Here is a 13,329-nt window from a genome sequence, read left to right on the forward strand (position 1 = left end):
TCTCACCTGAGAGCTGCAGGAAGGTCCTTTTTTCAAGAATCGCAGTGATGCCAATGACAGGAGGCAATCATGAGATCAGGGATCTTTCAGCTTCGCTGGTGCTGGAGCTGGGGAAGGGCTGCCACGGGGAAGGATGAGAGCTTGACGCCTCTTGGAGTCCCGGGGGACACCCAGACAGGCAGATAGCCCTTGTGACACAGCCCTGCTGATTCTGTAGCCCCCGCAAGTCTGCTTGCTCCCAAGAAACGCTCCTGAGTGGAGACACTGCTTGCTCCTGCCACCACCCTCCTCACCTCTGGGATAGCACTGTCTGCTCCTTCAGGCCACCTGTGAGTGGTGGTAAGGAACAGATTTACTCCTCGGCAGCTTGCAAGGGCGGCAATCTGTTGTAGAAAACTCCCATACTGATACACGCAAAGCACTGCTGTGGATCTCCCCTGACAACCACAGTGGGCTGCGTGAAAGGAAACAACGCAAACTAGAGGTTGGAGAGACGAGCCCTGCTCTGTGGGACCGAATCGCCTGTCTCACCCAGCCCAGGTGCAATGTGAGAGCTTCATTAGTACAATGTACTAATAGATGCCAGAGTTTAAAATCCTGTGAGTTGGGCTTCCCTGGCAATTCAGTGGTTAAGAATCCACCTGCCAGTGTGGGAGACACAGGTTCGATCCCTGATCCAGGATGATCCCACATGCCATGGAGCAAAGCCCATGCACCACAACCATTGAACCTGTGCTCTGGAGCACCCGGTACAGCCAAAAATAACTAAAAAAAAAAAAAAAATCCTGTGAGCTGTAATGACCAGAGAGATCTTATATATGATACTCAAGGTTTCTCAGTCCTTAGGGCTAAGGTTCTGCAAGTGAAACACAATTCAGAGCACAACTATGTTCCTTTACAGCTTGTTTGTACTTCTGACCCTGAAACAGAATGGTCACAGAGTTCCAGCTTCACAGTTAATTAAGAGTGAAACAAAATTCAACTTTTATTAAAACCATGTAATTCTAGAGCTCACAGGTCACAAAAATTTGCAGAATCATCTTATTTGTTCTTACAATAATCTTGAGGGAGGTCCGAAATCTACACAGTAGAGATGACAGGAGATTCCCACCATCACTCCCTGTTCTCCAAGGATACTTGGGAGAAAGCATCACTGAAGAGCTGCCTCCAGGCAGGAAAGGGAGCACATTCATGACAGGAAGCAAGCAGGCAAACCGGATTTGGAAATTTCTGTTGTGTCAGAAACATATGACACCCTTTCCTTCCTGGTGGGTTTTTTTTTTTTTTTTTGGTAATTCCTACTCTTCCAGCAGTCGGCTTCCCCGGTGGCTAAGAACCAGCCTGCAATGCAGGAGACCTGGGTTCGATCGCCGGGTCAGGAAGATCTCCTGGAGAAGGGAATGGCAACCCACTCCTGTATTCATACCTGGAGAATTCCATGGACAGACCCTACTGGTGTGCTACTGTCTATGGGCTCGCAAAGTCAGCCATGACTGGGCAACTAATATACACTTTTCCAATAGTGAAGTCACTCAGTCGTGTCCAACTCTTTGCGACCCCACGGACTGGAGCCTACGAGGCTCCTCTGTCCATGGAATTTTCCTTCACCTGTGGCTCAGCTGGTAAAGAATCCGCTGCAATGCAGGAGACCTGGGTTTGATCCCTGGGTTGGGAAGATCCCCTGGAGAAGGGAAAGGCTACCCACTCCAGTATTCTGGCTTGGAGAATTCCAGGGACTGTACAGTCTATGGGGTCACAAAGAGCCAGACACAACTGAGTGACTTTCCAATAGCAGAAAGTTCTATTAAAAAAAACAGCCTACACAGGTGGTTCTCAAGTTTAACGCGCATACAAGTCAACCGCAACCCTGACTCAGTAAGGTTAGGGTGGGGCCTGCATTTCCAGTGAGCTCCCAGGTTACACGGGTGATGATGCTGCTGGTCTGAAGACCACACTTAGAAAGGCAAGACCTAGCAGCCACTATGGAGAACAGTACGGAGGTTCCTGAAACAAACTAAAAAATAGGGGGAAATGCACAGGACGGTAGGCTGGCAAGGAGCACAGCCCTGCCTGCTCTGGGAGGAGCTTCCACCGGCATGGAGGGGAAGACGATGATAAGCGAGCCTGGCTACAGTTCCAGTGGGTGGAGCCCTTGTTTTCCCAGCCCAGCAGCAGCAGCTGCTCGCACTGAGTGCAACCTCCACCAGAGAGCCCTGGCAAGGGGGGGTGGGGGCAGCCTGAGCCAGCAAGGACAGGAGCCTGCTGAGTAGGGAAGAGACACGCAGCTGCCCTTCAGAGCAGAACCCAGAGAACTTCCTGGCATCTTCATCAGCCACGGACTGAAAACTCACTAAGGACACCTACCTTGTCTGGTTTGCACTACCCAGGCACAGGCGGCTCAGCTTGCAGCCTGGCCAGCACCTCATCCTACTTACGGTACAAGCAGTAAATGGGAGAACCAGGCCTTGCAGCCCTGCTCTGCCATTTGCTAGCTGTGCGGTCTAGAGCTACTTGCTTAACCCTCCTTAAACTTACATTTGTCATCTTCAAAATAAACAGTGATTAAAAAAAAAAAAAAAAAAAAACAACTAAAAATTGGGCTTTCGTATGACCCAGCAATCCCATTTCTGGGCATACGTATCTGCAAAACACAAAAACTCTTGATTCAAAAAGATACATGCACCCCAATGTTCACAGCAGCACTATTTACAAAACAGTCAAGACCTGGTAATAACCAGTGTCCATCAACAGATGAATGGGTAAAGATATGGCGCATATATACAACAGAATGCTACTCAGCCACAAAAACAGAATGAAATAAAGCCATCTGCAGCAACACAGATGGACCCAGAGAATATCATATTAAGTCAGAAAAAATGAACATCATGCCATATCACTTATACATGGAAACCAACAAAATGATAAAAATAAACTTATTTACAAAACAGAAATAGACTCACAGACATAGAAAATAATTTATAGTCTACCAAAGGGGAGAAGGGGAAAGACAAATCGGGAATTTGGAATTAACAGATACACATCACTATATATAAAACAGCTAAACAACAGGGACCTACTGTATTAGCACAGGGAACGAAAGTCAACATCTTGTAATAACCTATAGTAGAAAAACTGATACTGAATAGATAACTGAATCATTTTTCTGTATACCTGAAACACTGTACATCAACTACATTTCAACAGAAAAATAAAAATAAAAAGCAAGACCTAGCAGACATGTTAAATAATACTTATCTTCTCATAAACTGGCTCCCATCCCAATGATCTCCCCTTTGTTAAGGATTCCATCATTTCTCTAATTTCATATCTTTATAGGATGCTGCTTTTTTCCATTCACAAGCAATCTGAAATCTAAGCCAGTTAATTTTTTTAAATGAGATTTTTCTGACCTTTGATCTGTCCTCCCCTCATCATTAAGCTTTCCTATAAACAGGCAATCTGCTTAGGAAGCTTAGGTAACAAGGAGTTTCTCATCAAATCTAAATTCCTAGAGTTGGACCTCCGGGGCTCTTTAGTTTGTTTGCTATTCCTAGAGTTGGACCTCCGGGGCTCTTTAGTTTGTTTGCTATGTGCCAGGCAATGTCCTAGCCCTCTCTATGTATTAACTCATCCCACCCTTACCACAACCCCATGAGGGAGATAAAAAGTATTATCTCTGTTAGATAAGGAAGCTGAAGCCCAGTGTCTGAAGTCAGTCTGGCTCCAAACAGGGAGGAAAGGCTCAGCCTGACCCAAGTTTAGATTCAGGCTCCATCAAAAACTTGATGTTAAGACTTGGGCAGGTCACAACGTCACTGGACCCCATCTTCCTTCTTCGTAAAATAAGAGTTAGCCTCGCTGGCCTGTAAGTTTCTCTCCAGAGTCTACCTTTCAGCCGCGTGCTCTATTCCTGAACAGACTCAGGCAACCGCTTCACTGGCCCCACCTTGGCCAGCGCTCCTGCTGCTTCTCCCCCCAACACCCAACCTGGCTTGAGCTGCGGCCTGACTCCACATTAGTTCAGCACTAGTGCCTCAGTTTCCATATCTGTAATGGCTGTGAAATACTTACCTCTCAGAGTTCCCAGCTCTTCTGTTTTGCTAGGATTTTACTGCACGAAATGGCTTAAAATGCAGCATGGACATATTTTGAGTATAGAGTGTTTCTGCTGAAATCATATTTGAAAAGGAATTCCTGACCTGAGTTTCTTCACTTAGCCTCTCCCATTTTTAAAATCTGATCATCACTGAATCATCAAGAAGGTACCCCCAGAAACATGAGAAGGTTCAGGCTAAACCAGGAAGAAAGTCAAGAAAACATACCTACGGCCCTTGAAATGCTTTTATTTATAAAATAACTACTTAAATATAAACATCTCTAGGTATAAACACTATTCATGAGAGACTCTTGCGTTGCTGCCTTCTGATTGACCAGCAGACCCCGGGGTGGCCAAGGAGCCCCCAGGTGTCTCCTGACTCATGACTTTAAGGTGAAGGTGTACTTGGACGAGCAAGGGCTGTAAGCTGTTCTTTATGCCCTTTCTTGCAAGACAAAATTCATGATTTCCTGTTCCAAGGCAGGCTTTCAATCTGGGGCAGACCTTAAGAATAAGAGCCCTGCTCACATACAAACTTCAGGGGGGAATCTTAGTGTTAGGATCAGTAAACATCTTCCTGAGGTGGAGGAGGTACAATCAGGCACTTTAGATTCTGTTTGGCTTAGGCCATGGTCTCTGAAGCAAGGGGGCTGATGAAACAGAAAATGCTTATTTCCAACTCTAGGATAAGCTACTTCTGGACTGTTTACCCAGATTCAAATGAGATAAACGTGCATTACGGTCTCTTCATCTGTGGACAGTAGTGTGGAGGAAGGGGAGAGGCGTCCAGTCTCCCTCTGGGCTGGACTGGCTTCAGCCCACTGCAGAATGAATCCCCCAAAGGGAACAGTGGGAGCTCCGATCCCATTCTCCCAAGAAAGTCTATCAGCTATTCAGCTTCAGCAAAGAAGCCAGGAAACATTGTACACAGACCGTATAGAGATGGTGTCAGCAAGGTGTCGAGGATAGCACCTAATGGGAAGTGAACCTTTCATATGAAGGTTCAGGGGAAAGGAAGATTCTAAACATTTTTTAAAAGGAGAAAGAAGTACTCGGTGGGCCAGAAAGTTCGTCTGGGATTTTCCATTGGATCTTACAGAAAAACCCAAATGAATGTTTTTAGCTGACTCAATAGTTGAATTTTGCCCAATCTGGAAATGTGGTGAAATAAATAAGAAAAAGATTACAGATGGCAGTGTTTTAGGGATGTTTAGAAACAAGGGGTGTGTGTGCAAATATGTGCCAGACACTGAGGTTTTAAAACACCAGATTTGGTACAATGTTGACAAACTTCTTGCCACATGCAGAGGCTCAGCCTGAAACGGCTCCCAGAGAATTCATCCAAGTTGGTTTCCGGTCAGTTGATCATGGAGCATGGGGCCACCACTCAATATGGCACAACCAACATCAACTTCTTCTAATGCTATAGCACAGCTTCTAGCATATATTGGATACTGGTCTTCTGATTGGAAATTTCTCATTTCCAAAGGCTGACCCCAGGACTTGCTTCTCTCTTCACGGTCACTGAATCACTTGTAAGCACCAAGGTCCATTTCAAATTCTAGAGATTCTAGTGAGCATCAAGGCTGACAACCCAATCAAAGAGAACAAGACTTATGCCCCACTGTGCCACGATTAAGCAATGTGGCAGGGCTAGTGTCTCAGGAGCAGGAGCCCTCTTGGCGGATACCAGAACCCTTCAGCAGAAGGAAGTGAAGGCAAGCAAGGTTGAGTGGGAAGCAGAACAGGCTCAGGTGTACTCAGCTTTGCGGATATAATTGGATGGAACGTAACCCTTTTTCCCATTGACTTCAGCTAACCACCATTCTGTATTTCCTGTAACATCTTTAAACTCTAGGATCTTGAGTCTCTGATTGGCTGACACACTCAGCTCATTTGGGTTCCGTGCCTTGAAGGTATAGACAGCAAAATAGACCTATGAGAGGGAGAGACAGTGAGTTAGGAAATGGGAAACATCTGAGAGCAAAGCTACCCAACAGAACTTCCCAGGGTGATGGGTACCATCTGTATCTGGACCGTCCAATATGGCAGCCCCTAGACACATGGCAACTGAGCACTTCAAATAACAGCTAGTGAGGTGAAAGAACTTAATTTAAAATTTTAACTTTACCTAACTTAAATGTAAATTAAACATGGCTGATGGCTACCATAATGAATAGGACAGCTTTAAAGAAAACCAGAACTCACTTACTCTTTCAGAGTTGCCTTAAAAGGGGAAAAAAGCTTCAGCCAGTAAGGAAGATAGATGAGACATGAGGATGCTCTTTCATACACAGAAATTCTGTATTTAAAAATCTTTACAAAACAACCAAAAACCCACATCTAATCACAAAGGAAGAAAGGGTGCTCACTAGGTGCCCATAACAGGGCTAGCGTGCAAAGCGAGGGTGGTGGTTAGTGATCAGGAGGAGGAACCATGAGGCCCGCAGGGGCACAGTGAACACGCACCCAAGGGTGCTCAAGGACTGGAGCTGATGAGGCCAGAACTGAGATCCTTGCACAAAGTCAGAATCTCAGAAAGGGTCATTTCCTGGTCCATTTCCACCAGCCCGCTGGTGGGGCCAGAGCTGGGATGTGTGTCCTGGGCTTATCAGAACCACAGAGAGCTCGCCGACAAAGGAAGACACACTTGGAGACTCATTGCTGCAAGTGAGCAAAGGCAGGTGGCCAGTGATTCCTCAGCTGTGGATGTGAAAGTGGCTTTAAAATATGTAGGTTTAAAATGTTTATGATACAAAGAAGGGGCCATTACAAAAAGAACGGGAAAAACTGAAACAGAATCAGAATTCTATTCCTGAATTCTAGAAATTTAGTTACTTGAATGAGAAGCTAAGTAGATGAGTTAAACAGCAGACTTGATACCAACGGAAGAATCATTGGAAGTGCATTGGAAGAGTGTGAAAAGCTTCATGGTGACACCTGGTAAACGCCCCACAACACTACAGCCTGTGAAATCAGTCACTGAAGGTCCAGAAGAGTGGGGCTGCCCACTCTCACAGCAGTGAGCTTCTGGAAATCCTTTAAGATTTATCTGTGGGCCCATCTCCAGGGTCACCCCCCAGCTGGGTCAGGCCTCGCCCACTCCTGAGAGCTCATCACCTGCATTTACACACAGCGCAGTAACCATGAAAACCAGGTGCACTCACCTGGTTGCCTTCTGCCTCGCTACTCTCTGGCTGTTCATGTCTGTCCTCCAGAGACAGCGCTGTTCTTGCGCCTGCTTTTACGAGGTCTCGACCCTGCCCGTTACGCCCTGACATTTCTGGATGCCTGGAGTTTCGGGAGTTCCTCAGGGGAGGGGCAGGCTGGTGAAGGTCTCTGACCGCATCGCCCGGGTCCCACGGCCTGTGCTGGGAGGGGGAGTCTGGGTCCGAGGGGCATCTAGAAGGACTGCCCTCTGAGTTCAATGATGCGCTGAGAGTTCCTTGGTCAAATTCTGTCTGGGAAGATGCATCTGGAGGCTGTTTCTGGCAAGGCCCTGAGCTAAAGGACACAGCCATGCTGCTGGGGTTGAAGGTCAAGGTGCCGCCACTGTTCTGCCGCCGCGGGAACCTGGGGGAGGAGCTGCCGTGCTCCGACTCGGTGGAGGAGTGGCTGCCCACGGAGGCGTCGGAGTGGCTGCGGCGCGCGTTGTAGGGCTTCAGGAAGGAGCTGTACACAAAGCCCTTGGTGACTGCGGGGAGGAAAAACAAACACCAAGAGCTTTTCGTGGGAGGAGCCAGGAGGAAATCAACAGAGGAGAAACTGTGGCTTAAGGTCAATACTGAGAGGGAATAAGACGTCGGGAGACGAAGAGAACAGACATCATCCCAGGGCGCAAAGCGGATGGCAGAGACCAGACGCTGTGGCTGTCCGTCCAACAGGTGAGTGACAAGGGGCTTTGCTGAGAACTGAGAGACAGTAACAAAAATGACCACACGCCTGAGCGTGAGCAGGTGAAGACATTTTAACAAGAGCGCCAAACTATGGGAGCAAAGGTAAGGGGAAGACTTCACTAAGGATGTGTTCAAGTCCATAGAGTGTGGTTAAAAGGGATTTAAAAACCATCCTCAGCCTGACAGAGCCCCTCCCATATGCCTCCCTGCCCTCTCCATCCCTGGTTTAGGAATGTGGTGGGAATACTGAGAACTAGAGTAGGAAACTGCTCATATTAGTTAGAATACACACCGAACACGTGTTCATGTCAATAAATTACCTAAGATGAGGACAGAGGGCCCTCAGCTAAAACCTTTAGCACAAATTAGGAACTGAGATCTCTAACCTATAGGAAACACTGTTATAATACTGAATAAGAAAGAATTATCTATTAGGCAGGGACCTGGAGTATGTAACCTCCACCTGAGCAAGGGTCGTCTGTCTTGACCGTCAGTGTGTTTCCTGGACCTAAAAAAAAGCCAGCTTGCATTTGTTCTCTTTTCTAAGTGATGGCAAGAAGTCCCCTAGGCAGACAGCAAGGGGTGGAGGGTCTAAGAGCTGATCCTGATGCTGTGGGCTTCCTGCTACCACTTTACTACTCAGGACTGTGGAGCTAGGAACCCAAGGACAGGAGAGCTCACACAGTCTGAATCTTCACCAAGAGGCCATCGGTCTATCAGTGGCTCTCACCTGCCATCGCCCTGGGGGCCCCTTCCTTTGTCCTGCCTTTTCCACTTCAATCTTTATTATTTTGGGTAAGCACAACAGGGGGCTGGGAAAGGAGGAAAAAAAATCCACAAGATACTTTTAAAGAAACTGAGAAATATTAAAATTTTCAGTTCTCATGGTATGAATACAGCTGTTATTACAGAAGCCACAATCCTTCTCTAAAACATTTGGGGCCAGATGTATTATGGAATTCAGATTTGGAGATTTAGGACTGGGTCAACACCCCATAGTCAAACCCATTCAGGTTTCTGTAGCAAACCATGACTAGTCACACCAAAAGGGAAAAAGTAAGGGTCATAAACAGCCTCTCATCATCTGTTCAGGTTTTGTCACCAAATGAGTTCAGATCACGGCAGGTTTGGGCAAATTAGTTCTTTGAAAAAAAAAAAACAAAATCCTCTGATTTTCAAAGCTTTCCAGATTTTGGAACTGTGGAAAAAGAATTATGGATTGGCATTATTTTTTTGTAAAATACAAAGAATAATTGTATTTATTCTGTACCCCTTCCCCACCCCAACTCCCACCAGAAAGAAGGGGGAAAAAAAGCTGTGAGCTGTTTTTCAAGTCATTTCCTAAATAGTCATGAGGTAAAATTATGTTTGGGGGGGCCCCCAAAAACCGTATCTTACAAGTTTTAAATTCATATGTTCACAAAACACATGTAAAGAACTTATGGTTCACTCAGCGATGCAGAGGGCAAAGGACCCTTCAGGCAGGATTCAGTGCCTGTAAATGTAAAACAAGGCATCTTGCAAGTGAAGTAATTCCAGAGTCTTCTCTGGAATTTTTCAAAAAAAAAATCAAAAACTGGTTTTGCTCTGTAATGACTTGGGCATTAAATGGAGAAAACTTTTAAGGTTATTTTCCCTTTAATCAAAGACCCTCATATTTTCTGCTGGCCTACACAGGATTCAGGCACAGCCCAAATCACTCTTTTCCTCATTTAGAGTCATGGTAATCTGTGTCTGGGCTTCTCTGGTGGCTCAGCAGTAAAGAATTCGCCTGCCAATGCTGGAGACACAGGTTCGATGCTTGGGAAGGTCCCCTGGAGGAGGGCACGGCAACCCACTCTAGTATTCTTGCCTGGAGAATCCCATGGACAGAGGAGCCTTGCGGGCTACAGTCCATGGGGTCGCAGAAAATCAAGACACAACTTAGCGACTAGACAACAGCAATCTGTCCTCTACTGTTCTTACCTCCGTTGTCAATCAGCCAGCGGTTCTGACTGCCCATGGGGTCCTTCTTCTTGATCACACCCACTAGATCACCTTCCAAAAGTGAGACATCCAGGTCCTGGGCTGCATTGAAGTTCCGTTCTGCCTGGAAGAGCTTTTCAGGGGGATACCTTGCCAGGAGTGAGGCTCGAAGTTCTTCCGACTGGAGCATATAACTTGGCTGAAAGGAAATATAAGAGATACCATCATCTAAACCCCTCCCTGGCTGTTACCCCAGCAGTTGTATGTAATCACATACGTTGTCAGTCTCAGAAACGGAGGCAATGACAGCCAGCTGCTCCCAGCTCCTATCACATGCTTTTGCACTGAGTCAGCCTGTGTGGCTGGGGAAAACCATAATCTCTTTGCCTTTACAGCTAGAGTAAGAAAATTTAACACATCCTTAGTTTGAGCTCTGTTATCCTGTGATAAAAATATGTGGTTAAACTGCCACCTAAAGAATCAAAGTATCTAAGTGATATGAGTAGGTCTCCTTGTATTCTGCTATATGATTCTAAACAACTGAGACTTTATCTTGGCTTCTCATCTCTAAAAACAAATAATATTAATAAAATAAGAAAAAGTAAAGTGATAAAAATGTGATACCCTTTTTTAAGATCACTGGAGACAGAAATGGCAACTCACTCCAGTATTCTTGCCTAAAGAATCCAATGGACAGAGGAGCCTGGCAGGTTATAGTCCATGGAGTTGCAAAGAGTCGGACATGACTGAGTGACTATCACTCACTTTAAAATCATATAAAAATTTTTAAAATTATTTTTTAATTGAAAGGTAATTGCTCTACAGTCTATGGGATTATATGGGACAAAAATACTGAAGCACAGACAGATCAGCAGTCTTGTAGATTATGACCCCATATGGTTTACCCTACTTTTCAGAATGTAGAAGAACTGAGTTCAAAATGAAAATAACTCCAGGTAAAAAGTGATCAGCCAATAACTATCTGGCAGTATATCAGATGATAATTTTTCCAATACATGATCAAAAATAGGGAGCCTGGCAGAATTAACATATCCTTAAACCAGTTCCCTTAACTGACTGACCAAAGTATTAATATTAATCCTTTATTAACTCCTTTCACTGTAGAGACTAGGCCTCAAGAATGCTTTGCAGAGGGCATTTGAAGTCTGTACCAGCTGGCATACTGCTGGTGCCTAGTGATAGTAAGTAAAGAAAGAATGAACACATGACAGATTTGAACTCAATAACCTTTGTTCTCCAATTATTATAAAATATTTAAATTCATTAAATTGTTAATTGGTAGAGACAGAGCTGAGTCAATCAATAACATTGATGATAGCTTACTCAAATAATGCTTACCATGTACCAGGCTAACACCTAAGTGCTTTACATACTTTAATTCATTTAAATTGCAAAACAACCTAGAACGATTATTGGTGCTTTAGACATGAGGAAACTGAGGCTCAAGGACCCAGAGTGAGTCACTGTCAGAACTGTGATCTGAACCGAGGCGGTCTCGCTCAGGAGTTCACAGCTTAACCACCAGGCCATATGAGCGTCGCTGGTTGCACTCACCATGCCAAGGAGCGGCTTTCGGGTGGACTGGCGGTCCATGGTTTTCCTCTCAAATGGTCTCCTGGTGGTGGGAAGAGACTCTGGGAAGAAGGTGAAAACCTGGAGCTGCTGCAGGACCCTGCTGTGCTCCTCGTGGAAGATGGCAATCAGGTTCCCCTCCCTGCCGGTGACTTTGAGTAGCTGGAGTCCATGCACAAGGAGATCAGAGACAGAGGGGAGAAAAGAACACACGTAAAAGACCCCAGGATTGGCACAGTCTCCTTGAAACTCCTCAAGTGTGAGCCACCAACACTGTAGCCAGGGGGCCGCAGGCCCAGCAGCCCAGCTCCTCCAGAGTGGCTAAGGGTGGAAAGAGACCATTCAAGGCCATGGGATCCCCAGCACCGTCAAGGCATCAGGAATTCCAGTTCCCCATGGGCTTGACCCAGTGACATAGTTAACCTGCCTAATGGCTTCAATCCTGGCATATATTGCCCAAAAAACTTGGGGAGAGCCTGGGAGTCCCCTTCTCCATGGGGAGGGAGGGTCTCACCGAGAGCAGCGGCTTTAGCTGCTCCAGCGCCTGACGCACAAAGTCACAGTGGGCCTCGGCGTAGCCATGCACGCAGTTGCTAAAGAGGCCCTGCGCGTACTGGTGGAACTTGGGCAGCTCATCTAGCAGCTGGGCATTCAGGGCCTCATAGTTGTTCCGCGCCGACTGCAGCTCCTCCAGGGTTTTCTTGTCCTTCAGCTTCTCCGCCCGTTCTGTACAGTTATAGAAGTCCAGAAGCTTGTCGAAGCGTTTCTGCACCAGCTTGTGGGGTCCTGTGAACATGCTCAGTAACTGATTCAGGGGAGAGATGACCAGCCGCTCTGTCCTCTCTTTCTGTGAAAAAGAGAAAGGCACAGTGTTCAGTCTCAAATTTGTTATTCTTAGAACACTCTCCAGGTGGCTTTTGTTACATCCTGCACCACCTGCTTTGCTCCAAGCTAAACCTGTGCAGATCCAACAGTGTTCGGCCTACCTGATACCAGATGTCTGCACACAAAGCTTCTCAGCTTGTAACTCTTCACCCAACAATCTGCACACACCAAAGAGTATGCAAAACAGCTACACAGTTGACAATAAATGCTCAACTACACACATTAATTAACATGATGTTGCATTATAACCCAGATGTGACCATCTGTCTGGTATCACTTATGTATACATGTCTATACATAGCCTGAATTTAACTTAAGGTTTAATTGTTAAAAATAGAATTACCATATGATCAACAATCCCATTCCTGGACAAATATCCAGACAAAACTATGATTCAAAAAGATGCATGCATCCTCATGTATTCATAGCAGCACTATTCACAATAGCCAAGACATGGACACAACCTAAATGCCCTTCGACAGATGACGGGATAAAGAAAATGTGGTACATAAATACAGTGGAATGCTACTCAGCCGCAGCAACATGGATGGACCTAGATATTATCACACTAAGTGAAGTGAGTCAGAAGGACAAACACTGTATCATACCACTTATATGTGGAATCTAAAATATGATACAAATGAACCTCTCTCTGACACAAAACAAAATCAGAGACATAGAGAACAGACTGCTGATTGCCAAGGTAGAAGGGGGTGGAAGAGGGAAGACGTGGAAGTTTGGGATTAGCAGATGCAAACTGTATATACAGAATGGATAAACAACAAGGTGCTACTGTATAGCACAGGGAACTATATTCAATATCCTGTGATAAGCCATAATGGAAAAGAGTATGTAAAAGAATATATAAATATACACACACACACATATAAAACT

At 45.6% G+C, this 13,329-nt stretch overlaps 1 protein-coding gene and 1 long non-coding RNA gene across 3 annotated transcripts in view; one reads left to right on the forward strand and one right to left on the reverse strand.

Moving 5' to 3' along the window:
• The first annotated feature begins 1,273 nt into the window (after nucleotides 1-1,273).
• LOC120873525 lies at nucleotides 1,274-5,184 on the forward strand. Its single transcript, XR_005723482.1, has 2 exons — nucleotides 1,274-3,539; nucleotides 3,579-5,184. It is a non-coding gene; the product is annotated as an uncharacterized LOC120873525 (long non-coding RNA).
• Nucleotides 4,327-13,329, reverse strand: part of LOC120873524 (dynamin binding protein) — a 112,728-nt gene continuing 103,725 nt past the window's right edge. For both annotated transcript variants that reach the window (XM_040254207.1, XM_040254208.1), the window contains 5 exons: nucleotides 12,065-12,397; nucleotides 11,533-11,712; nucleotides 9,958-10,156; nucleotides 7,264-7,790; nucleotides 4,327-6,032 (listed from right to left, as the gene is read on the reverse strand). In XM_040254207.1, coding sequence (XP_040110141.1) covers nucleotides 5,847-6,032; nucleotides 7,264-7,790; nucleotides 9,958-10,156; nucleotides 11,533-11,712; nucleotides 12,065-12,397 — 1,425 coding nt within the window. In that variant the 3' untranslated portion in view covers nucleotides 4,327-5,846. The remainder of the gene's footprint in view (nucleotides 6,033-7,263; nucleotides 7,791-9,957; nucleotides 10,157-11,532; nucleotides 11,713-12,064; nucleotides 12,398-13,329) is intronic.

Source organism: Oryx dammah, unplaced genomic scaffold (assembly GCF_014754425.2).
Source record: "Oryx dammah isolate SB20612 unplaced genomic scaffold, SCBI_Odam_1.1 HiC_scaffold_14, whole genome shotgun sequence".
In the NCBI taxonomy this organism is placed as follows: Eukaryota; Metazoa; Chordata; class Mammalia; order Artiodactyla; family Bovidae; genus Oryx; species Oryx dammah.